The sequence below is a fragment of the Tachyglossus aculeatus genome, chromosome 4 (genome assembly GCF_015852505.1).
Source record: "Tachyglossus aculeatus isolate mTacAcu1 chromosome 4, mTacAcu1.pri, whole genome shotgun sequence".
Classification (NCBI taxonomy): domain Eukaryota; kingdom Metazoa; phylum Chordata; class Mammalia; order Monotremata; family Tachyglossidae; genus Tachyglossus; species Tachyglossus aculeatus.
In genome coordinates, this window is record NC_052069.1 from 80,677,202 (window position 1) to 80,704,087 (window position 26,886).

At 43.9% G+C, this 26,886-nt stretch overlaps 1 protein-coding gene across 1 annotated transcript in view; it reads right to left on the bottom strand.

Moving 5' to 3' along the window:
• Nucleotides 1–2,986: 2,986 nt before the first annotated feature.
• Nucleotides 2,987–26,886, bottom strand: part of ATP6V1C1 (ATPase H+ transporting V1 subunit C1) — a 76,702-nt gene continuing 52,802 nt past the window's right edge. The window contains exons 8-13 of the mRNA XM_038745900.1: nucleotides 26,203–26,271; nucleotides 23,641–23,733; nucleotides 23,464–23,557; nucleotides 21,487–21,584; nucleotides 19,337–19,463; nucleotides 2,987–3,629 (exon numbers count right to left, since the gene is read on the bottom strand). Of these exons, the coding sequence (XP_038601828.1) occupies nucleotides 3,534–3,629; nucleotides 19,337–19,463; nucleotides 21,487–21,584; nucleotides 23,464–23,557; nucleotides 23,641–23,733; nucleotides 26,203–26,271 (577 nt within the window). The 3' untranslated portion in view covers nucleotides 2,987–3,533. The remainder of the gene's footprint in view (nucleotides 3,630–19,336; nucleotides 19,464–21,486; nucleotides 21,585–23,463; nucleotides 23,558–23,640; nucleotides 23,734–26,202; nucleotides 26,272–26,886) is intronic.

Here is a 26,886-nt window from a genome sequence, read left to right on the forward strand (position 1 = left end):
ACATGCAGATAGGGTTCATATAAAGGCCAAACTAAGCATTTTGCTTTCTTTTCAGTTCCCAGATGGCCTTTTGGGACTCCACCCCTCAGTGGGTCCTTGGTTTAAGAAATAGAAACCAGTGCAAAATCTTCCTTACATTATGATTGGTGACTTAGGGCTCATTGACACACAGTAGTAATTTGGACTATTTTCCCCCGGATGCACTTGTTCCCTTTCCACTTTTCCACCCCCTCATTCATCTTCACAAGCTCTCCCAGCAGTCCATCTCCATCTGCACGACCTTTCAATCAATCAATCGTATTGAGTGCTTACTGTGTGCAGAGCACTGTACTAAGCGCTTGGGGAGTACAAGTTGGCAACATATAGAGACAGTCCCTACCCAACAGCGGGCTCACAGTCTAGAAGGGGGAGACAGGGAACAAAACCAAACATATTAACAAAATAAATAGAATAGGTATGTACAAGTAAAATTGGGAGGTACAAGTTGGCAACATATAAAGACAGTCCCTACCCAACAGTGGGTTCACAGTCTAGAAGGGGGAGACAGGGAACAAAACCAAACATATTAACAAAATAAAATAAATAGAATAGATATGTACAAGTAAAATAAATAAATAAATAGGGTAATAAATATGTACAAACATATATATAGGTGCTGTGGGGAAGGGAAGGAGGTAAGACGGGGAGGATGGAGGGGGGACAAGGGGGCTCACAGATTGATTCATTCATTCAATCATATTTATTGAGCGCTTACTGTGTGCAGAGCACTGTACTAAGTGCTTGGGAAGTACAAGTTGGCAACAGAGACAGTCCCTACCCAACAGTGGGCTCACAGTCTAGAAGGGGGAGACAGAGAACAAAACAAATCTTTCATCACCTGAACTTAGTGTCTTTATATTAATGCCTGTCTTCCCACCTTGTCTACCAACTCTGTTATACTGTACTCTCCTAAGCACTTATTACAGTGCTCTGCACTCAGTAAGTGCTCAGTAAATACCAATGATTGACTGTGTCATCCGTGAGCCTGGTAGACATCACAGTGCACTTTCCAAGATAAATTTTGAAAACGAAGTATAACCCTAACCCTGTCCCTGAATGGGGAGCATCTCTATGTTTTTTTCACTCAGAAAATGGGCTGTTTAGGTCTACCCTCTGATCCTGATATTTTAACAAATTTTCTATCCATGACAGAATGTTTGTTTTCTCTCACCCCCTTTAAAAAAAAAAAAAAACAAACTTACCTTACTGGTTCAAAGGCCTTTTGAAAATCTAAGTGTGGCAACATCCAATCTTTCCCCTATATCCACTTGCTCCCTGATCCCTTCAGACAACTTCAGCAAGGTTCCAGAGGGGACACTGGCAATCTACCAGCCTTTCAGGATCGCAGCTTTTGAAAATGGAAGATTCTTTTCACTCTTACCGAAAGTTCCCCAACTTCCTCTCCAAGGAACTCCACAGTTCTGGGATGGAGGTAAACTATTATGGTATTTTTTTAAATGCTTACTATGTGCCAGGCACTGTACTAAGCGATGGGGTAGAGACAAGTTAATCAGGTTGGACTCAGTCCCTGTCCCGTATAGAGCTCAGTCTTAATCCCCATTTTTCAAATGAGGTACCTGAGGCACAGAGAAGTTGTGACTCATCCAAGGTCACAGAGCGGTCAAGTGGCAGGGCCGGGATTAGAACCCAGGTCCTTCTGACTCCCAAGGTCCATGGTCTATCCACTAGGTCACACTTTTTGGTTTACATCGAGTAGAAGATTAGGTCTAAAACCTCCCACAGGTACCACTATTTGATCCAGTCCCTCAGTCTAATATCTCACTGCACAAATACTAACAAGTCCATTGACTCTCTCAGTTACCTCTTTCTCATCCCTCCTTTGCCTTTTACAACTTGACCATTAAGTACCTGATTCCAACGCAGCTTTCTGCTTTTGATTCCTTTGAAGATGCTTTTTAGAGTTTTGGCAGCCCTCTCAAAAAGTCTTTCTGACTTCTTTTGAAACACTGAATTTCCAGTTTGTCCCTAACCTGCCAATCTTTCAGAGGGTTTTTTTTTTTGGGGGGGGGGGGGGCTTTTCTCACTCGGGTGTGCTTTCCACTTGAAAAAAAGATAACTCTTTTTCCTTGACATCCTCTTTAATTAGGCTAGTTTAGATGACCCAAGAGATCAACTTTACACTTTCCCTGGACTCTTAATATACTGCTTTTAAAAGCCTCCAGCTCATACTCAATTTCTCATTCTTATATTCTGAGGGAAATTTTCAGAGAAGGATGTTTAAGTGCGTGACTAAGGAAATATTTTTCAATAACGGTTCAATTGTATTTATTTAGTGCTTACTGGATACAGTGCACTGTACTCTGCTCTTGGGAGAGTACAATATAGCAGAGTGGGTAGACATGTCCCCTGCCCACAATGAGCTTTTAAAAATCATTCAACTGAGAAAAGCTGCTTAGTTCAGTGAACTTTTTTGTAAACTTGATCTAGTACCTAATCACTTAAGAATAGCAAAGATGGATGAACAGATATAAACACCCATCCTGTATTGAAAATACTTGCTAAAATCATCATGGTGAATTTGTATTCCAGGCCCCATTTGGAACATTACAAGCACTATGGCCTAGTGGAACAGGCATGGAAATCAGGGGCTGGGTTCTAATCCCGGCTTTGCCACCTACCTGCCGTGTGACCTTGGGCGAGTCATTTAACTCCTCTATGCCTCAGGTCCCCCATCTGCAAAATGGGGATTCAATCAATACCTGTTCTCCCACCTATTTAAGCAGTGAACCCATGGGGGACCTGATGATCTTCTATCAACCCCAGTGCTTAGCACACAGTAAGCGTTTAAATACAATTACCATTACATTTAAATCATCTGTGCTAAGTAAACGATGCAAATGGGGTCTGTATGATTTACAGCAAACCCTTCCTTTAAATGGCACAGAAGTTTAGAGAAAATTGTAATTCTTTGCAGATACACACACAATGCCCCTTTGCACAGGTAATTTTATTCTCTCCTGTGGGTGTTGACAGTGCTCATGGATTGTAGTTTGAAACATTCAGAAAACACAGACCTGAACAGTATTACATTTCTTTACATCACGATTCAATAACATTTTAACAGTTCTATCTACTAAATACAGTGAACAAAATGGTATAAACGTTTCCACTACCGTCTTGTAAACAAGGTCTTTATGAACAATAGTAACGCACAGAATCCATGTCTGTCGCCACATCAGTGAAGAATGACCTTCTCTTTAAATAAACTCTTCTGTTTATAAATAAACTTGATTCTCTTTTCAGTACACATTTACAGACCTGATCGATTAAAAGCAAGGATACATGGAATTTTCTTTAAAAAGAAAACCTGAAGAGATGGACCACTATGGGGGGAAAAAGTCACCTAAGGAAAGGAAATAAGAAGCAAGCAGAGGAATGAGAGAGAGTTAAAAGTATCATCGTACTTCAACCTCATTTCTGTTCGTATACATCAACACTATGTATGGTAGGATTGTCTGGGTTAGGGACCATTTTTATTTGAAGTCCAGCAAGTTGCAATCAATCTTGTAGTACACATATGGGTAATATTCCTGTTGACTGAGGTTTAAGCCTGGGATATCCATAGGAGCCTGTAAAAAAAAAAAAATATTTGGTTACCTTTATTTCAATCAGTGGCCAAATAGTTCCCTTGAAATATTTCCAACCTTAACTCTTGGCGGCAGGTCGACATTTGTGGTGAATAGTTCGCTGTGGGCAGGAAATGTATCTGTTATATTAAGCTATACTCTCCCAAGCGCTTAGTACAGGGCTCTGCACGCAATAAGCCCTCAATAAATACGACTGACTGACCGACTGCTACACAGGATAATGCTAGCCAAGTAACATACTGCTAGTCATTCCCAGAAACCCACAGGGAAAGTCACAGTAATAATAATAATAATAATAATAATAATAATAATAATAATAATAATAATAGCATTTGTTAAGCACTTACAATAGTGCTACGCACTATACTAGAGAAGCAGCGTGGCTCAGTGGAAAGAGCCCGGGCTTTGGAGTCAGAGGTCATGGGTTCGAATCCTGGCTCCACCAACTGTCAGCTGTGTGACTTTGGGCAAGTCACTTCACTTCTCTGGGCCTCAGTTCCCTCATCTGTAAAATGGGGATGAAGACCGTGAGCCCCCCGTGGGACAACCTGATCACCTTGTAACCCCCCCCAGCACTTAGAACAGTGCTTTGCACATAGTAAGCGCTTAATAAATGCTATCATTATTATTATTATCATACCAAGCTCTGGGGTGGATAGCAGCAAATTGGGTCGGACACATTCTCTGTCCCACACGGGGCTCACAATCTCGCTCCCCATTTTACAGATGAGGTAACCGAGGCACAGAGAAGTGAAGACTGTGAGCCCACTGTTGGGTAGGGACTGTCTCTATATGTTGCCAATTTGTACTTCCCAAGCGCTTAGTACAGTGCTCTGCACATAGTAAGCGCTCAATAAATACGATTGATGATGATGATGATGGAGAGACTTGCCCAAGGTCACACAGAAGATAAGTGGCAGAGCTGGGGTTCGAACCCCCGACCTGTGCTCTATCCACTATGACCTAATTCATTTGACCTAATTGTTCCACCTCCCCAAATGGAGACTCGAAGCTTGGAAGAACGGCTTTAGGGTCGGCCTCCTTGACAGCCATTCTGATTGCTAGGGATGGGCCGTCTTGCTACCTAACGTTTCCTCTCAATCAATCAATCAATCATATTTATTGAGCGCTTACGATGTGCAGAGCACTGTACTAAGCGTTTGGGAAGTACAACTTGGCATCACATAGAGACAGTCCCTACCCAACAGTGGGCTCACAGTCTAAAAACAGTGGGCTCACAGTCTAAAAACAGTGAGCTCCACAGTCTCGTTACCTGTTGTGGAAGTTACATAAAAACCTCGAACCACGCTGCGGCCAAAGGTTTCATTTTGTTTTGGATCTATCGACTCTGAAGTGAGCACAGCGGCACAAACGGCAGAGTGCGTTTTGGCCTCTTCTAAGCCTCAAGATTTCTGTCCCCAACCCAGTGGCTCTGTGGGAATTTCATCCCAGTTTCTGGAGTCTAGGAGGACTGGCAGCAGGGTGAGGAGGGAAGTAAAAAGCTCTTCTCAGCCCTGCTGGGCAGCTAATGCCAGCTGGGGTGTGGCGGGGGAGAAAGGACAACGCACTCGCATGGGCTGAAACAGGATGGCCTCCCAATTTGGAAATAATGGGACAAAAATAGCCGCCTACCAACTCATCATCCATCTCATTTGACTGAAAATGAGGTTGAAAACATTTGTGTCGCCTAGCAACCATTTAGCTTTAGACGTTTGGAAAGCTAGTGTTGATTTTTCCCCACCCCCAGGCAAGCTTGTGGACAGATGGTACACAGTGCTGTACTGAGCATAACGCCGACATCCTTTTAGGTGAGAAGCTTGCTCTTTTGTTGGCAGTTAGTTGGGCTGGTGGATCAGTCTTCCCTTAATGAGGCTAAATGAAAGAATGTTGCACACGGCAGGAGATAACCAAGATTTTTTTTTTTTTCCCTTGGAACTTGTTATAAGACTTTCCTGGCAATGTCAAGTAGCATAGCTTGGCATCATCTCTTTAGCGAAGAAACTCAATTCCAAATTTTCTCCTTTATAATCTGCAATGGTAGTCAACTGCTAAAAGTCTCTGGTTAATGCCAATGTGCCAGATACAATTTCTGTGACCTCAAAGGAAAAAATAATTAGGAAGACACTGATTTCTAATGCAGCCCTGGAAGAATAAACCCAGCACTAATTTTAGCTTTTTGTTCATTTATAACAACCTCCCTTCAGAGAAATACTTAATGACAACACTGCTCCTTTTCCAAGCATACATAACCTTCGGAACAGGAAAAAAAATAATGTACATCCTTCTCCAAGTTTGGCTTGTTTTATATATGTTAATTGAAGGGGTTGTACCTTGCTCTGGATTCCCCTGCCTCCCTTCCTTCTTTCCTTAGCTTTTACTGTTCCCCTGGTTTGGGACTCCCTCCCTTCCCTCATCAGACAGCTCCCAGACTTCTCTACATTCAAATTCCTTCTAAAATCCCAGACTCCAACAAGCCGTCACCAATTTCCCAGCACCCTGGACCATAGCATCTCTTCAGCCAGCTCTAGCACTTAGGAACTTAGACAACACTGCTTAATTCATTTATTTTGGCAGCTAGTGAATATTTTTTCTGTCTCGTAAATAGATTTTTAGGAAAAAAAAATTTGCCCCTGATAAGGGTGTAAGCTCCTTGCGGGCAGGGAAGGTGTCACTTTGTTATTCTGCACTTCTCAAGTGCCTAGCACAGGGCACTGCATCAAATGGGTACTCAATAAATGCTATTAATCAGTCAATCATATTTATTAAGCACTTGCTGTGTGCACAACACAGTATTAAGCATTTGGGAGAGTAAGCCCACACAGCTTACAGCCTGTTGCGACTATTACTAGCAGAAACACCCAGCCTTCATTCAGCTTAAACAGAATGAGAGGTATATCATCTTTCTCATTTTCTGTTTTCCTTTTGGGTCATCATCACCCCCCTTTTAGACTGTGAGCCCACTGTTGGGTAGGGACTGTCTCTATATGTTGCCAACTTGTACTTCCCAAGCCCTTAGTACAGTGCTCTGCACACAGAAAGCGCTCAATAAATACGATTGATTGATTGATCATCATCAGTGGAATTGATTGAGCACTTACTATGTACTAAGCGCTTGGGAGAGTACAATGCCACAACGTTCCCTGCCTACAACGAGCTTAGAGTCTAGAGGGGGAGACAGGCACTAATATACATAATTTATAATCTATAATTCAAAGCTATGTACTCCTCACCCTGGGCTTCAAGGCTGTCCATCCCCTCGCCCCCTCCTACCTCACCTCCCTTCTCTCCTTCTCCAGCCCAGCCCGCACCCTCTGCTCCTCTGCCGCTAATCTCCTCACCGTACCTCGTTCTCGCCCGTCCCGCCGTCGACTCCCAGCCCACGTCATCCCCCGGGCCTGGAATGCCCTCCCTCTGCCCATCTGCCAAGCTAGCTCTCTTCCTCCCTTCAAAGCCCTACTGAGAGCTCACCTCCTCCAGGAGGCCTTCCCACACTGAGCCCCTTCCTTCCTCTCCCCCTCGTCCCCCTCTCCATCCCCCCCATCTTACCTCCTTCCCTTCCCCACAGCAGCTGTATATATGTATATATGTTTGTACATATTTATTACTCTATTTTACTTGTACATATCTATTCTATTTTGTTAGTATGTTTGGTTTTGTTCTCTGTCTCCCCTTTTTAGACTGTGAGCCCACTGTTGGGTAGGGACTGTCTCTATATGTTGCCAATTTGTACTTCCCAAGCGCTTAGTACAGTGCTCTGCACATAGTAAGCGCTCAATAAATACGATTGATGATGATGATGATGATGCTTTAACGATATGTACATTTGTTCATTTGGTGATGGTTGCAATGTTTCTGACCCTCTGTCCATTTTCCAGAGTGCGTATATATGTGTATATGCCCCCTGCATCTGTGTCCCCACTCCACAGAAACGCCCAATAGTTGCTCATTCCTCTCTGCATCGAGCATTGGCTTTGAACTACCTTGCCCCCTCCTACCTCATCTCTCTACTCCAACCCAGTCCGCACACTTCGCTCCTCTAAGGCTAGCCTTCTCACTATACCTCAATCTCATCTATCTCGCTGCGAACCCCGCATCCATATTCCGCCCCTATCCTGGAACGCCCTCCCTTCTCATATCCGATAGGTATTACTCTCCCGCTATTCAAAGCCTTCCTGAAGGCACATCTTCTCCAAGAGGACTTCCCTCTTTTTCCTTGAACTCCCTTCTGCATCACCCTGACTTGCTCCCTTTGTTCATTTCCCCCTCCCAGCCCCACAGCACTTCTGTACTTCTCTGTAATTTATTTATATTAATGTCTGTCTCCCTCCTCTGGACTGGAAGCTCATGGTGAACAGGGAATGTGTCCGTTATATTGTCCTCTCATCATCATCCTCATCAATCGTATTTATTGAGCGCTTACTATGTGCAGAGCACCGTACTAAGCGCTTGGGAAGTACAAATTGGCAACATATAGAGACAGTCCCTACCCAACAGTGGGCTCACTCTCCCAAGCACTTAGTAAAGTGCTCGGCACACAGTAAGTGCTCAGTAAATACGACTGACTGGCTGAGCGTGGCTCAGTGGAAAGAGCAGGGGCTTTGGAGTCGGAGGCCGCGGGTTCAAATCCCGGCCCCCGCCCCTTGTCAGCTGTGTGACTTTGGGCAAGTCAGTTCACTTCTCTGGGCCTCGGTTCCCTAATCCGTAAAATGGGGATGAAGGCTGTGAGCCCCTCGTGGGACAACCTGATTACCTTGTCTCTACCCCAGCACTCAGAACAGTGCTTTGCACATAGTAAGCGCTTAACAAATACCAACATTATTATTATTATTATTACAATGGATTCTCCCCCTGTAGACTGTAAGCTCGCTGTGGGGAGGGAATGTGTCTGTTATATTGTACTCTCCCAAGTACTTAGTACAGTTCACTGCACACAATAAGCACTCAATATAATTGACTGACTGACTGTTGCACTTCTCCCGTGGCCTGAAACTTAGTTAAACCACTGCCTAAATCAATGGTATTTCCATTAATGACATTTCCTGAGCACTTACTGTGGGTAGACCACAATACTACAGGATTGGTAGACACCTTCCCTGCTCACAAGGAGCTTAGCTTGTCTTCCCTATTAGACTGTAAGCTCCTTGAAGGATAGGGATCATGTCTAGATAGAGCATGGGCTTGGGAGACAGACGGCCATGGGTTCTAATCCTGACTCTGCCACTCGTCTGCTGTTTGACCTTGGGCAAGTCGGTTCGCTTCTATGGGCCTCAGCTACCCCATCTTTAAAATGGGGATTGAGGCTGTTAGCCCTATGTGGGACAGGGCCTGTGTCCAACCCGATTTGCTTGGATCCACCCCAGTGCTTAGTGCAGTGCCTGGCACATAGCAAGCATTTCAATTCTATAATTATTATTATTATTCTAACTTCTGTACTCTCCCAGGGGTTAGAACAGCTCTCTGCTCTCAGCAGATCGACTGATTGATTGTGTGTGGGTGTGCAGATGTGTGTGTATGAGTGTGCTCATCTGCACATCAGCAGGTCTCTGCTCTTGAACATCTCATCATAGGCCTTCTATGGATTCCACTACAACCTGCTCCTAATCGTCCATCCTTCACAGGCTGGTTATCTACACCAACTGCCTCTACTTCTCCCACAATTTCTGCGACCTAGTTTCCACTGTGACCTAGCTTCCACTCTCTTCACTCCAGAGACCACACTCTCCAAGCACCATGGCCTACTGGACAGAGGATGGGTCTGGGAATCAGAAGGCCCTGAGTTCTCACCCCGACTCTCTCACTTGCCTGCTGTGTGACCTTAGGAAAGTCATTTCACTTCTCTGTGCCTCAGTTATGTCATCTGTAAAATGGGCATTAAGACTGGGAGCCCCTCGTGGGGCGTGGACTCTGTCCAACTGGATTAGCTTGTCTCTACCCCACAGCTTAGTACAGGGCTTGGCACATAGTAAGTGCTTAAAAAATGCTATTAAAAAGCATAAGGTCACCATTGACTTTCTCCTTGGGAAAGCAAGCAGACCACACTCAATCCTAATCCTCCTCCATCTCTTGACTGCCTCTGACCCATATAACCGCTTTGCACATAGTAAGCGCTTAACAAATGCCAATTATTATTATTATTATTATTATTATTGCTGAAAACACTATCAAAACTTGGATCCACTGACACACTTCTCTCCTAGTTCTCCAGCTCCTCCTACTTTATCTCTGTTGTTGGGTCTTTCACCACCCATCATGCTCTCCCTCAAGGCTCTCTTCCTGCCCTCTTTCAACTTTATACCCACTCCCTTGTGGAGCATTTCCAGAACTTCAACAACTATTTTTTGCAGATGACTATCAAATCTACCCTGATCTCTCACCTCTTCAGCAAGCAGGCATTTCCTCCTGCCTCCGGGACAATTTCGGGGTTCCAGGGAAAGTTAAGATCAATGTCCCTAATGAACACCTCATCTTCCCTCCCAGATCATCTTTCTCTTCTACCTAAATTTACCACTGCACCAGTGGACAACCCCTCCTCCATCTTTGCCTCCAAAATCTGCAACCTTGGCATTATCTTTGATTTTCAAAGCCCTACTGAGAGCTCACCTCCTCCAGGAGGCCTTCCCAGACTGAGGCCCCTCCTTCCTCTCCCCTCACTCCCCCTCCCCTTCCCCCCACCTTACCTCCTTCCCCTCCCCACAGCACCTGTATATATATATATGTATATGTTTGTACATATTTATTACTTTATTTATTTATTTATTTGTTTTACTTGCACATATTTATTCTATTTATTTTATTTTGTTAATATGTTTTGTTTTGTTGTCTGTCTACCCCTTCTAGACTGTGAGCCCACTGTTGGGTAGGGACCGTCTCTATATGTTGCCAACTACTACTTCCCAAGCGCTTAGTCCAGTGCTCTGCACACAGTAAGCGCTCAATAAATATGATCGAATGAATGAATGAATGATTCCTCCCTCTCAACTCTCATATTTAGTCAGAGGATATGGGTTCTAATCCCTGCTCTGCCACTTGTCTTCTGGGTGACTTAAGTCACTTAACCTCTCTCTGCCTCAGTTACCTCATCTGTTAAATGGGAATTAAGACTGTGAGCCCCACGTGGGACAACCTGGTGACCTTGTATCTACCCCAGTGTCTAGAACAGTGCTTGGTACATAGCAAGCGCTTAACAAATATTATTATTATTATTAAATCCTGTTGGTTTTTCCTCCACAATATTTCCTAGAGCTGCGCTTTCCTCTTCCTCCAAATAGCTACCACTTAGTTGAGGCACTTGCCACCTACAGGCTATTGTATCAGCCTTCTCCACTCCACGTGGCCCAGATTAGTTTTCTAAAATATCCTTCAGCGTGTGTAGTTCCTCTTCTCTCAAAAACCTTCAATGTCTACCCATCCTCCCCTCATCAAGCAGAAACTCCTGATCGCTGGCTTTAAGGCACTCCAACAGCTCTCTCCTTCTTCAGGCCTGCTCTCTTCTCCCCTCTAAACCTCAACTTGTCCTCTTCATTCCTCTCAGGGTAACTTAGTGAGCCTCACTTTCCTCTCCCCTGCCTCTAACTCCTTGCTCCTGCCCTTCTTCCTACTTACAATTCCCTCGCTTCAGAAATCCATCAGCCACAGTCCTCTCATCCTCAGAGGTCTCCAGGAACCCTTCCTCAATTCACACCTCCTGCCCCCAGGGCACCCCCCACAACAACACCCGCCTCGGGACTCGCCAACAACTACACAATTATGCACTCACACCCATCCGCAGGACAGAGCAGTGGGGCCTAGTAAAAAGAACACAGTCCTGGGAGTCAGAGACCTGGGTTCTAATCTTGAGCAAGTGCTTTCATTTTCTGTGCTTCCCCTTCCTCATCTGTAAAACGGAGGTGAAGTACCTGTTCTTCCTCCTCGGGCTGTGAGCCTCGTGTGGGTCAGGGAATGTGTCCAACCTGCTTAACTTGTAGCTACCTCAGCACTTAGTAAGCACTTAAAAATACCACAATTACTTTTACCTGTTCCTGGTATCTTACATACCCCTTTATTTAATCACTACACATCCACTTTTTTCTTTCTCTTCTTTCTACTGTCACTTATTTTGTGTCCATCTCCCCTCTCTGAGGGCTGGAACGGTATCTTCTAGCCTTAGTGCACTCTCCCAAGTACTTAGTACTCCCTTCCCCAGAGCACCTGTATATATGTATATATGTTTGTACATATTTATTACTCTATTTATTTTACTTGTACATATCTATTCTATTTATCTTATTTTGTTAGTACGTTTGGTTTTGTTCTCTGTCTCCCCCTTATAGACTGTGAGCCCACTGTTGGGTAGGGACTGTCACTATATGTTGCCAACTTGTACTTCCCAAGCGCTTAGTACAGTGCTCTGCACACAGTAAGCGCTCAATAAATACGATTGATGATGATGATGATACTAAATGCTCAATGCTTAACTGGAAGGGAATAAGAGGCCGGAAGCCCTCTCAGACTCAGATTCAGAACCAGGCAGGAGAACTGTAAGCAGGCTAAGTCCCCTCCCTAGGTTTATTCTTTTGCCCTTCATTTTCCCACACTGGTTTAGCCCCGGAAACAGGGTCCCTGTATTCACAATGTGGCCTTTTTAATGGGTGTTCACCAGAGAAGAGAGCGCGGAGTTAATGGTGGCTATGGATACAAAAGGAAAGGGGAGTCCTCTTTGCGGAGACAGACTCAGATAGGTGTTAAACAGCAAGCATTTTTGGCCTTTAATCCCTATGTCCTTCCACTGGCTTAGCCCAGAAACAGCAGGGGAGCATTGGGAAAGTATGGGTCCCTTGCTCCAAACTTCCTGGCTAACATGGGAACGAAGGTTGCACATGCCTGAATTTGATGGGTTTTAAGTTCATTTTTTTTCCCTTTCTCACTTTCAGCAACTACATTACTGACTCCCTTTAAATTGTCAATGCTTTCTACCTTCACTCATTCATTCAGTCATATTTTTTGAGTGCTTACACTGTACTAAGTGCTTGAGAGAGTACAACAACACAGTCCCTGCCCATAATAAGCCATGAAAGCCTCCCAACAATTGTGGACAAACTGGATCAGGGCAACAGGGCGGCAGCAAGCATGGTAAACCCTCTCATTAATAATAATAATAATAGTAGCATGTATTAAGCGCTTACTATGTGCAAAGCACTGTTCTAAGCGCTGGGGAGGTTACAAGGCGATCAGGTTGCCCTACAGGGGGCTCACAGTCTTAATCCCCATTTTACAGATGAGGCAACTGAGGCACAGAGAAGTTAAGTGACTTGCCCAAAGTCACACAGCTGGCAAGTGGCGGAGCCGGGATTTGAACGCATGACCTCTGGCTCCAAAGCCACGCTGCTTCTCTTCTCATGCGCTCTTCTCCTGGTGAAACCCAGAAACAGAGCAGGCTTCTAGGGAAGCAGGATTTCCCTACACCTCCTCATAATAATAATAATAATAACAATAATAATAATAATTGTGGTATCTGTTAGCACTTACTGTGTGCCACACATCGTACTAAGCACTGGGGTGGATACAAACCAACAGGTTGGGCACAGTCCCTGTCCCACATGGGGCTCAGAGTCTCACCCCACTTCACAGATGAGGCAACAGAGGCACAGAGAAATGAAGTGAATGAATGAAATGCTCTCCTTGAAATCAATACAGAAATTGGCAAGAGCTGCTTCAGATTCTTTTGTGCATTCACCACTCATTTCTGAAATTTTCACTTCTATAAAACTTGGAAAAATAAAACAGGTTGTTCTACTGGCTATCAAAATTGTAAAGACTGCAGGGACAGTGTGGCCTAGTGGATAGAGTATGGGCCTGGGGGTCAGAGGACCTGGGTTCTAATCCCGACTCTACTTGCCAGCTATATGACTTTGGGCAAGTCACTTAACCTCTCTGCACCTCGGTTACTTCATCTGTAAAATGGGGATAATAATAATAATGATGATATTTGTTAAGCGCTTACTATGTGCAAGGCACTGTTCTAAGCGCTGGGGAGGTTACAAGGTGATCAGGTTGTCCCATGTGCGGCTCACAATTTTAATCCCCATTTTACAGATGAGGTAACTGAGGAACAGAGAAGCTAAGCGAGTTGCCCAAAGTCACACAGCTGACAGTTGGCGGAGCCAGGATTAGAACCTATGACCTCTGACTCCAAAGCCCATGCTCTTTCCACTGGACCACGCTGCTTCTCCGCTGCTTCTTATTAGCCCCACTGTGATTAAATTGGGATTAAGACTGTGTGCCCAGTGTGGGACAGGGACTGTGTCCAAACTGATGAGTTTCATTCATTCATTTAATCATATCTATTGAGCACTTACTGTGTGCAGAGCACTGTACTAAGTGCTTGGAAAGCACAACTCGGCAGTAAAGAGAGGCAATCCCTGCCCACACTGGGCTACCTATCCAGCACTTTGAACAGTGCTTGACACCGTAAGCGTTTAACAAATACTATCATCGTCACCTAAAAGAATCCACGTGAATAACCGGATTAAGCATTATAACCCTACTGAATGCTTCTCGGTCATTCTATTGGCTTTTCTCATTAAGAGTCGGTTCTGACTGGGACCTTCGTCCTTCTTGATTCTATTTTCCCATCCTTTCCTTTCGAATTTCCTGCCTCCCATTGCACTGGGACACTAAAAGAAAATTCAGGAACTCTTAGGCCCAATGAGAAAAGATGATTAAGGAACCATCAGTTACTGTTTATGTACAGAATGGGAAACACTCACGCTCCAGGCATCCGAACACTGCCCAGCCTACATAGTTCATCGGTGACTCAGCAGGGCTCCGACTGAGAGGACGAGCTTGGACGCCAGGGTAGGGGCTGAAAAACGAAGCTGCCAGCTCACTTACGAGCGGGCCACGGTGCCCCACTTGACACGAGATCCGGGCCCGGAGAGTCACAGGCATTTAAGGAAGTACATCCGGCTCGGAACGGCTGAATGGGGGGTTATTCAGAGAGCTGGGGTTAGTGTGCTTTTATGTACAAGTCCGATTTTGCTCCTGGCTGAACAACTAATGCTAAAGGGGAGCGGCAGCATCCGAGCAGGAAGAAATGGGCTGAGAGCTGTGGATATATGAAGGATAGGAAAGTAGGCCCCCCTTCCCTAACTTCTGCACCACTCTGTCTATTTTTCAAGCACCTACTACTGGGTTATTTATGATTTAATAATAATAATCACGGTACTTGTTAAACACTTACTATGTGCCAAGCAGCGTCCTCACCGCTGGGTTAGATATAAGTTAATCAGGATGGAAACAGTCCCTGTCCCATACTGGGCTCACATTTTTAATCCCCATTTTTTACAAATGAGGTAACTGAGGCCTAGAGAAGTTGAGTGACTTGCCCAAGGTCACACAGCAGACATGTGGCAGGGCTGGAATTAGAACCCAGATCCTTCTGACTCCCGGGCTCGTGCTCTACCTACTAACCCACACTGCTTGCCTGATCACCTACAAATAAAGGCTGGGTATTGGTTTGGCAAGACTCTTTAGGCAGATATGGGAACCTGCACAATATCTGAAACACCCTGGGCATAAACAAATTAATTCACAGGAAGACAAGAGAAACCTAACATCAGATGGGGAGGAGGGCATTTCACTCTTACAACCTTTTCCTTAAACTAGCTACACTCGAACTCTGAGGTTTTCAGTCAGGGTACACGCGGGGACCCTCAAATTTGGGAGGGAAAAGGGGCATCTGGCCATTTTGTAGTAGACCCCCACATGCCCCAGTGGCAAGAGTGCGGGCTTGTGAGTCAGAAGTTGGGGGTTCTCATCCCGGCTCTGCCATTTGTCTGCTGTGTGACCGCGGGCAAGTCACTTCACTTCTCTGTGCCTCAGTTACCTCATCTGTAAAATGAGGATTGAGAACGTGAGCCCCAAGTGGGACAGGGACTGTGTCCAACCTGCTTACCTTGTGCTTAACACATAGTAAGTGCTTAACAAATGCCATTATTATTATTATTATTTTTACTACTAGCTGCTTCTCACTGTGTTACCTGAGGAAATGAGAACTCTGGGGAACCCAGGAAGAAAGAAGACTGCTCCCACTGATAACACCAGGGCCAGTTCCCCAGAGCCTGGGTGTGTCAACTGGGGGTTTCTGATACGAAATAGTTCCACAAGCAGGCCTACCAGGGAACCAGGAGCTTAAGACGTAGTTTCTCTTCTTACTGGCTCCTTTGGCTTGTTATTTTTCTGTGGTAATATGGGGCTGGGAGGGAAAAACCTGCAGGTGTAAAGGGGAAGGGCTTCAGATGGAACCCTGAGTCAGAAGTGGGGGGCAGTGCCTTAGAAAGGATGAGAGTCACTTCCGTTGGCAAAATGAGACTTTGCATGGGGGAAAAGGCTTACTGTGTCAAACACATGCTATAAATTTGACCACATTTAAGACCACAGCGTAGTGGATCAAGCATGGGCCTGGGAAGCAGAAGGTCATGGGGTTCTAATCCAAACTCTGCCATTTGTCTGCTGTGTGACCTTTGGCAAGTCACTTCACTTCTCTGGGCCTCAGTTCCCTCCTCTGTAAAATGGGGAATAAAACCGTGAGCCCTATGTGTTACTTAGTACAGTGCCTGGCAAATAGCTAGCACAAGAAATACCATAATCATTTTTATTATTATTACTGTGCCAGCCACTAGCTCTACAAACAATCCCTTCTATAGGTTTTTGGTCAAAAACCTCCATGACCAGAATGAGGCTCTTAAATCAATCAATCAATCAATCGTATTTATTGAGCGCTTACTATGTGCAGAGCACTGTACTAAGCACTTGGGAAGTACAAATTGGCATCACATAGAGACAGTCCCTACCCAACAGTGGGCTCACAGTCTAAAAGGGGGAGACAGAGAACAGAACCAAACATACCAACAAAATAAAATAAGTAAAAATAAAAAAATGGGGAATAAAACTGTGAGCCCTATGTGTTACAGGGACTGTGTTCAACCCAATTGTCTTGTATCTACCCTGGTGCTTACTACAGTGCCTGGCACATAGTAAGCGCTTAACAAATACCACAATTATTATTACCAAAGTGAGGGCATTCAATAAATGCTGCTGCTCCTACCACTATATCCCTACCTATTAAACAACTGAGGAACATTCTTAAGAGGGATTCTTTTATTTTAGTATTTGTTTTTTGGGTTTGGGGGGAGAGAGGGTGAAATCACTTTACAGGGTTTAGTGAACAAACATCTAGTAAGCATATGATAAGGAATAGTTGCAAGACTTAACTGATCTCTATTTAAATGTTCATTAGGTTTTAGGCTTAATTTCTGTAAAATACAATCTGAGGTCTTCTCAGGCTCATTGTTGGCAGGGAATGTGTCTCCCAACTCTGTTGACTGATCTCTATTTAAATGTTCATTAGGTTTTAGGCTTAATTTCTGTAAAATACAATCTGAGGTTTTCTCAGGCTCATTGTGGGGAGGGAATGTGTCTCCCAACTCTGTTGACTGATCTCTATTTAAATGTTCATTAGGTTTTAGGCTTAATTTCTGTAAAATACAATCTGAGGTCTTCTCAGGCTCACTGTGGGCAGCGAATGTGTCTCCCAACTCTGTTGTATTCTACTCTCCCCAGCACTTAGTAATAATAATAATAATAATAATAATAATAATAATAATAATAATAATAATAATAATAGCATTTGTTAAGCACTTACTACGGCCAGGCACTGTACTAAGCGCTAGGGTAGGTACAAGCAAATTGAGTTGGACACAGTCCCTGTCCCACGTGGGGCTCACAATCTCAATCCCCATTTTACAGATGAGGGAACTGAGGCCCAGAGAAGTAAAGCGACTTGTCCAAGGTCACACAGCAGACATGATCATGATCTTCTGACTCCCCTACTGGGCCCGTGCTCTATCCACTATGCCATGCTGCTTCTCTGTACAGTGCTCAGCAGACAGTAAGCACTCAATTAGTACCACTGATTGTCAATCACATAATTACATATTTGTCATGTATCTATTTATTAATGTGTTTCTCCTTCAAAACTGAAAGCTCATTGTGGGCAAGGAATGTGTCTGTTCACTGCTATATTGTACTCTCCCAAGCATTTACTACAGTGCTTTGCACATAGTAAATGCTCAATAAATATGAATGAATGACTAATCAGCTAGGACAAAAACATACCTGTCTCCATTAATATTCTTCCTTAGGCTATTTTCATTTATTACCTTCCTTTGGTTACTTCTAGTGCTCAGATTAGCATTTTGAACACCAAATTCTTGTGTGCCCTGGGCAATGGGCTGCGCCCCTGCCTACCTAGTTGCTTGTGGCACTCCCTGCTCCAGTAGGTACACAACGGGGAGGGACAAGATGGCACAGTGGCTAGAGCACGGGCCTGAGAGTCAGAAGGTCATGGGTAATAATTCTGGCTCTGCCACTTGTCCGCTGTGTGACCTTGGGCAAGTCACTTCACTTCTCTGCTCCTCAGTTCCCTCAAATGTAAAATAGGGATTGAGACTGAGCTCCCCGTGTGCGGGACAGGGACTGTGTCCCACCTGATTTGCTTGTATTCACCCCAGCACTTAGTACGGTGCCTGGCAAATAGCACAATAAATACCATAATCATTTTTATTACTATTACTGTGCCAGCCACTAGCTCTACAAACAATCCCTTCTATAGGTTTTTGGTCAAAAACCTCCATGACCAGAATGAGGCTCTTAAAGCAATGTCCACTGTACTTTTAATAGGCTAAACAAACAGTTATTTCCTTCCTTCCTTCAAGATGTCAAATGGTTGGGATTAACCTGCTGGTCCAGGCACCTGTCACATCCCGGTTAGATTACTAAATCACTCTTTTTGATGATTTCTTTGCTTCCAGTCCATACTTCACTCAGCTGCCCTAATCATTATTCTAAAACATTGCTCTGCACACATTTCTCCACACTATAAAAACCTCTAATGACTACCCGTTCTTCACAGCATCAAGACAAAACTCTTGAGCGCTGGATTTAAGGTACTCAGAGCTCTCCTCTTACTTATCCATTCTTCTCCCACTACTATGGGTCATACCCTTTGTTTTTCTCAAGTCAACCAACTCACTGTATCCCATTTTTGTTTCTTCCACCATTCATTCAGTCGTATTCATTGAGCGCTTACTGTCTGCCGAGCACTGCAGTAAGCACTTGGGAGAGTACAGAATACAAAAAAACAGACATATTCCCTATCCACAAAGAGCTTGCAGTCCAGAAGACTGACTTCTTGTTCATACCCTTCTTCTTGCCTAGATTTTCTTGGAACTTCCTCCCCCTTAACATCTGGCAGGCAGACTACTGTTCTCCCTCTCTTCAAAGCCTTTCTGAAATCTCATCTCTTCCAAGAGGTTTTCAACAATTAAATTCATCCCCCCTTCTCTATCCCCCGCTCAACTGCCACTTCCATCTGAGTACTTCGGTTGTCACACACCCCCTAACCTATATGTCTATATCTTTATTCTCTATTACTTCGCGTAACCTGTAATTATAAGTATCGCTCTCCCCCATGAGATTGCAAGCTCCTAGAGGTCAGTAATTCTGTCTGTTAATTCTACAGGACTTGCCTAAGTGCTTAGTCCTGTGGTCTGCAAGTAGATGTCCATTAAATACCACTGACTGATGCATAAATCTTTTCTGAAAGACACCATAAATTTCTGTTCTAGCAAGCCACGTAAACAAGTACTTACATCTATAATAGCTGCTGCGCTGCTGTCCAGGTGCTTGTACAAGTCATACAACACTTCTCTCAGTTTCTTCATTGTTTTCTTATTGGGTTGAAGAAGCATTGCCTGGAAATTAACTGGTAAGCCATACCTGAGAAATTAACGCGGAACACAAAGAGGGCCAGAGTTGAAGGCAATAATTAATATAAAGGATAAGAGTACTAATAATGACATTTATCAAGGGCTTATTATGGGTCAAGTACTGTTCCACGCTGAAGCAGCGTGGCTCACTGGAAAGAGCCCGGGCTTGGAAGTCAGAGGTCATGGGTTTTAATCCCAGCTCCGCCACTTGTCTGCTGTGTGACTTTGGGCAAGTAACTTAACTTCTCTGTACCTCAGTTACCTCATCTGTAAAATGAGGATTAAGGCTGTGAGCCCCATGTGGGACAACCTGATTACTTTGTATCCACCCCCCCACCACCACCACCACGCTTAGGATAGTGCTTGGCACATAGTAACTGCTTAACAAATGCCATTATTTTTTTTTCTAAGCACTGGGGTAGATATAAATTAATCAGGTAGACATGATCCATGTCCCATATGGGGCTCACACTCTTAATCTTCATTTTACAGATGAGGTAACTGAGGCCCTCAGATGTTAAGTACCTTGCCCATGGTGATGCAGCAGACAAATGGCAGAGCTAGGATTAGAATCCAGGTGCTTTGATTCCCAGGCCTGTGCTCCTTCTCTTGGACCAAGCTGCTTCCCATAACCATAACCCAAATCATGGCCTATTCCAGCCCGAATACTGCATCAGCCTCTTCGCTGATCTCCCGGTCTCCCCTGACTCCAGTGTTTACTTCACTCTACTACCTGGATCATTTTTCTTAAAAACGTTCTGCGCACATCTCCCCACTTCTCAAAAACCTCCAGAAACGAACTCCTTACCTTCAGCTTCACCATGCTCAATCGGATCTCCCCCTCCTAACTTCTTTAATCTCCTACCACTCAGCTGCACACTTGGTTTCTCTAACGGCCACCTTTTCTCTGTGCCTCCAGCTTGTCTCTCTCACCTTGCTCTTGTCCTACCTCTGGCCTGGAACTCCCTCCCACTTCACACCCAGGAGATAACTACTCTCTATCTTCAGAGCCCTTCGGAAACCACATCTTCTCCAAGAAGCCTCCCCTTTCTTTTCACCCATTCTATTCGCCCTCCTTTCTGCACCATCTATGCATTTGGGTCTGTACCCCTTAAGTATTTTGACACTTTTCCCACCCCGAACCCAAATGCTACTTCCCCTCTCTCTAATTTATTTTAATGCCTGTGAACTCTCTGAGGATAGGGAACGTTTCTACCAACTCCACTGAATTGTACTCTCCCAAGGGCTTAATTCACGTCTTCATTAAATACCTTTGGTTGATTGGAGAGACTAGGAAGTCTCGAGCTATTTACAATTTTAAATACTGAATGGCTTGTGTGTGCCTCACTAAAAGAATAGTTTACCTTGTATAAATTCTCCCTAGAAGTCTGTTAATGAATGAATACAATCGCTCGCTTGCTCCACGGCCTCTGTATCCTCCTCCCAGGTCAGGGTGAAGTCCATTACAGCATCTGAGCCGTAGGACTCGGCACCAAGGGACCCAGAACCGAAATCAAAAAAACACGACAGGAGAGAGTTTGGCTCCATACTGGAACTGATCAGGGGCCAGGCCAGTCGAAAACAGGACTGCCCGTTTGACCCCAGACTTCTGGCCACCCTCTCAGACCCTTACTGATCTGAACTTGTTTCAGTGCCTCATCTCCTGAAAAGACTCAGGGACCCTGTATACGCTTCCCCGCCTGCTCGGCGTCAGAAGAGGCATAGTGGCGCCCTGCCAATGGCGCGCATTAAAATCATAAATCACCTTGAGTGCCCTGCAGAAGAACCTAAACAACCATGTCTGAAGATGGATGATGTTGTAACTGGAAATTTTCACCAAGTCCCAAATAATTCACATTGGTATGCTGTGCCATCCTTATTGCCCAGCTAGTTCCACGTCCAGATGGTGCCAGCCTACTTTTATCACTGTGTGGACAGAACCAGAGACCCAAGTGGTCACTGATTCTTCAGTACCAATAGAGAGAGTTACAATATACAAGAAAATAGGGAGTTGCCCGACTGAGGTCATTTACCTTAAAACAGACTCAACAAAAACTCTTAAAGCTTTCACGTGAATCCATGCTATGAAAGCTTCACTGAAATTCACTTTCAGCCATCGAACTAATGGTCCCTGAAGGAAAAAGAAACATTGTCAGTCATTTGGGATTGATAAATGGCAATTAGTGACACCAAATACATTTATAGACTCTTCTTCAAAACAAATGAAATAATCACCTCAACCAGAATCCAAAGATTCACATTACTCTTTTAGTTAATTCTGAAGAAGCTCTCCTTACTAGTTGGAGGAAAGGATGAGGGCCGGGGGTGGAAGGTCCTATGTGTGAAGAAACTTCTTAAAAATGCTACTCATCGTTTCATAATTCTAACAGGTACTAAAACATGTGAGGATTCAAACTCTAAGAGAAAGAAACACATTCTAGTGTATCTGAAATTGCAAAATTAATCTAAAACTGCAGAAAAGTGTAATATTACAAGGCAATACAAATTACACTTTTGAAACAAGGATTCTTGATTCAGGACACAAATTCATGGATAACAAGAACAAGATATTTGCTCTTTGAAGGATGTTCCAATCTCCTCTATCCCATGATTAGTCAACTAATCAATTGACGGCGTATCTTGAGTGCATAATGGGTGCGGAGCATGGTACAAAGCGGTTGGGAGAGATTATCAAAGATAGAACGCATTTGCTGTCCTTTGGATAAGTGAGGTTTAAATGGTTCTCAGTAAACTATCTTCATGGATGGGAACTCATACTGCTAAAATGCACTTAATTTATGCCACTGAAACTTGTTTAATAATGAAAACTGCAATTTTAGCAATTTGTAACATTCACAAATTCACTAATCCTTCAGTCTTATTATGGAGTTGGGGTTAAAATGTTTTTTGATTCCTTCCCTCTCATACCATTCTTTACATTTCACTCCTACATATATCCTGCCTTCTTCCTCAATCTCCCTAGTTCCTCGTTTTCTTCAAATACCCTACACTTTACAAAAGTTTCCTGAAGTAGTTGATGCATGATTTCATCTCTGTTTCCCACATCAAGTACACTCGAATCTCTTCCTGTATTAAAAACAGAATGGTTCAAAGTACCCCTGTCCTCTTCTCTCATTCCCTTCTGTCACCCTGACTTTCTCCCTTTGTTCTTCCCCAACTCCAGCCCCACATTCATTCATTCAATCATGTTTACTGAGCGCTTACTGTGTGCAGAGCACTGTACTAAGCGCTTAACCACAGCACTTACATACATAACTGTCATTTATCTGTGTTACGCTCTGTACCCCCGCCGCTCTATACCGTAAGCTTGTTGTGGGAAGGAAACGTGTCCTTTTACTGTTGTATTGTACTCTCTCAAGCGCTCAATAAATACGATTCAATGAATGAATGAACTTGCCTAAATTCACACAGCGGACTGTTGGTCTAATCCACTAGGCCACATTGCTTCTTGAAATATTTCATCAGGCAGCTATGGGTCAGAGACGACTCGACAGCATAGGACAAGACAAGCAAGGAGATATTGGAGTTTAAATTGGTAAAAACCATATTTAGTTTTAGGAGTATTTTTTTTTCCTTTATATTAATGTCAGTCTCCCCATCTAGACTGAGAGGTCACTGTGGACAGAGAACATGTCTACCAACTGTTATATTCTACTCTCCCAAGCATCTAGTACAGTGCTCTGTACACAGTAAGCCCTTAATAAATACAACTGATCAACTGATTTCACTATATGGGAATTCAATTTATAACAGTTAATTTTACAGTGGAAAATGTACAGTTTACAGTACCATCATTTTTATATCCAAATCTGCTGAGGGTTTTTTTTTTTTAAAGGGAGACCTTTATTTAAACAAAGTCAAACACCACCTTCCTCCCAAATTAAAGCCCAAAAAGTGTTGTGTCTTTCTGTTAAAGTGAAGGATACCAACGACTGTACTTGTTCCCATATTTTTATAATGGTAGTAATTCCAGAAGGAAACACACATACAAACTGCTTTTTCTTGTCAGTAGAAAGCCTGTTCATCTCTTCTTTATCTGCTTTCATCTCCTCTTCATTATACTGGAAGTCACGGACAATAAACCTAAAATATGGAAAAACAGAATTTTCCATGCAGTATATGATAGATTTAGCAGATTAAGGAAAGTAAAGAATGAACCGTCTTACTTGTTTTCCCTGGCTTTGTGTCTGAAGTCATCAACTGCCTTCCTAAATAAGGTGACATTACAAAGGTAACTATCTTGATCTTCTGAAAGAACACTATAAAAGGAAAGGAAAAGACATAAATTCAGTTCAAGTCTCCAAATACTGAACACAGTTTTCCCATATTTTGAATGGAATGTAAACTCAGTTCTACGGAACTACACGGGGCAAAGGTGTTTAAAGCATGCCAACCAGGCACCAAATACATACATGGAAAAACAGAGCTCATTTTAACCTAAGGTGGACCGAAAACATCAACTCAAAGGTAGTGCCTCCATCTCGCCTGTCTCATCGCCGACCCAGGCCCACGTTCTGCCTGTGGCCTGGAATACCCTCCCTCTTCAAATCTGCCAGACATTTACCTTCTCCTCCACTTCAAAGCCTTACTGAAGGCACATCTCCTCCAAGAGGGCTTCCCAGACTAAGCCCCACTTTTCCTCATCTCCCATTCCCTTCTGCGTCACCCTGATTTGCTTCCCTTTCCTCTTCCCTGCTCTCCCAGCCCCACAGCACTTATGTATATATCTGCAATGTTACTTGCATTGCTGACACTATTTGTATTGATGTCTGTCTCCCCGTCTCTAGATTGTGAGCTCACTGTAGGCAGAGTGTCACTCTTTGTTGCACTGTACTTTCCCAAGTGCTTAGTACAGTGCTTAATAAATATGACAATGAATGAATGAACGCTAATCTTACCAATTTTATCATTCTGCCCCTGAACAGTCGGGTGGTGTGGGTAGTGTATTGGGTGTACTGACAGAAAAATACACTGTCTTTTGCAGAAGCCTTATGCAGAATTCTAATCTGGAAACAAAACTGTTATCTTTCATTATTTCTCAGTGGAGTAATATTAACGATCTATAACTATGTTTTTGAACTCTGGAACATGTCTACCAACTCTGTTGTACATTCCAAAGTGCTTAGTACAGGACTCCGCACACAGTAGGGGCTTGCGTGGACACGAGTTAATCAGGTTGGACATGCTCCCTCTCCCACATAGGGGCTCTCAATCTAAGTAGGAAGGCATAGGATTTGCTCCCTATTTTACAGATGAGGGAACAGAGGCACAGAGAAGTGAAGTGACTTGTCCAAGGGCACCCAGCAGTCAAGTGGCAAAGCCAGCATTAGAGCCAACCCAGGTCCTCTTACTCCCAGGCCTGTGCTCTTTCCCTGGGCCATGAAGCTTGGCTGTTATATGTTGCCAACTTGTACTTCCCAAGTGTTTAGCACGGTGCTCTGCACACAGTAAGCGCTCAATACATACGATTGAATGAATGAATGAATGTTAACAAGAAAGAGTACCATATATAGCCCTGCTGTTAGCCCAGTGGAAAGAGCAGAGCTCTGGGAATCAGAAGACCAGGATAATTATACTACTCTCCAAGAAGGGGAATGCCTGCTGGGGAAAAGCTTTCTGACTGCACAAACAAACCCCTAGGGTGTTTCGAGAGGTTGGACGGGCCCAGCAGGAATACTGAAAGAGTACTAACCTAATCAATTCATCAGTGGTATTTACTGAGCACTTGACGTGTGCAGAGCACTGTATTAAGTGCTTGGGAGAGTACAATATAAGAGAAGATAAAGACAATCCCTGCACATAACCAATTTACAGGTGAGGGGGTGGCAAAAGCTACACTGACTAACCAGGCAAGCATGTGCTGGGTACTGTGTTACAGTATTGGTACTACATTGCCATTGCTTAGGCCACAAATGAGTCTGGCCAAAACAGAGTATACTTGGGAATGTGCTGACCCCAAGTGCTTGTCCACTTCCTCACTGAGCTCCGTGTCTTACCAGGGACATGGCTGGTAGAGAGCGAGAAAGAGGGGAAAAGAGGGGATAGGGAGAGACAGGGGCCAGAGAGGGAGGAAAAGAGGGGAGGGAGAGGGAGGGAAAGCGAGAAGAAGAAAGAGGGAGCTAATTCACTTGTATTGTACTCTCCCCAGCGCTTAATAAAGCGCTCTGCCCAAAGTAAGTGCTCAAGTATAACATTGATGGCTAAAGGCTAAAGTTGGCTGTAGGATGCTGGAAAATTAATTGGGGAAAGCTTGTTGAAAAAGCGGGATTTGAACATGGGAAGACCTGTGGTCTTAGGAGAAGGAGGGTGCTTCAAGTCAGGAAAGCAGTGTAAGCCGGGAGATGGAGAGTCGAGCATAGAGAATCAAGAGCGAGGTATGGCTAGAAGGTTGGTTTGGGAAGAACAAAGATGGTTAGTTGGGAAATGGTGAGATTAGAGAGCAGATACAAGATACACAAAGGATAGGTGGGCAAAGGGTAGAGAGCCTTCAAGTCAACTGTAAGGCATTTTTTGCTTGACAGAAGAGAAACAGAAATCTTTCCTTATTTGAACAATAAGGGAAGAAGAGGTGGAGGTGGTTAAGAAGGAGGGATAGGGGAAGCCATGTAAGGTAGAAGAGAAATAACAAGTAAACATTTCAAATCTGAGTGGGTCTGAAGTTACCTAATGTTAGATCTGACATTTACTTTTTTTTTTTTAAAGAGTATCAAAACACAGGTAATACTTACTTGCTAGATCTTGGGACTACCATATCCGCCAATGTTTCATACTGCTTAACCCAGTCATTGTGGTTTAACCTGTAGAAAAAATAGCAGATGTTGAGGAGTAGAAAGCACATTTCTGAAAATTGAATCAAATCAGCTCTCAGAGATCCTCAAGAAGGAACCCTCCTCATGGCTTAAGGGATAGAGTCCTGGCTTGGGAGTCAGAAGGACCTGGGTTCTAATCCCGGTTCTGTCGCATGTCTGCTGTGTGACCTTGGGGAGTCACTTCACATCTCTGGGCCTGAGTTACCTCATCTGTAAACTGGGGATTAAGACTGTGAGCCCCATGTGGGACAGGGAGTGTCCAACCTGATTAGTTTGTATCTTCCCCAGCATTTAGAACACTGCTTGACAGACAGTAAGTAGTTAACAACCACCATCATCATCCTAAACAGTCTTTGTTACCAAAAATAAAAAACCTTCAATTTTGTCACAACTTCAATGACTGGAAATGGCCCTAGGAAGAGACAATTATCCTACTTCACTGTTGCAAAAGAAGCATATTATAAGAGTTTCTGAAGGAAGTGAAGCATGTCATAAATCTCATATTACTAGAACAAAACTCATATTTACACCCCAGGAATCATCTGTGCCAAGAGAAGTAGTCTCCACTAATTATGCAGTTTTGAGAAGAATGCATGTGACAGT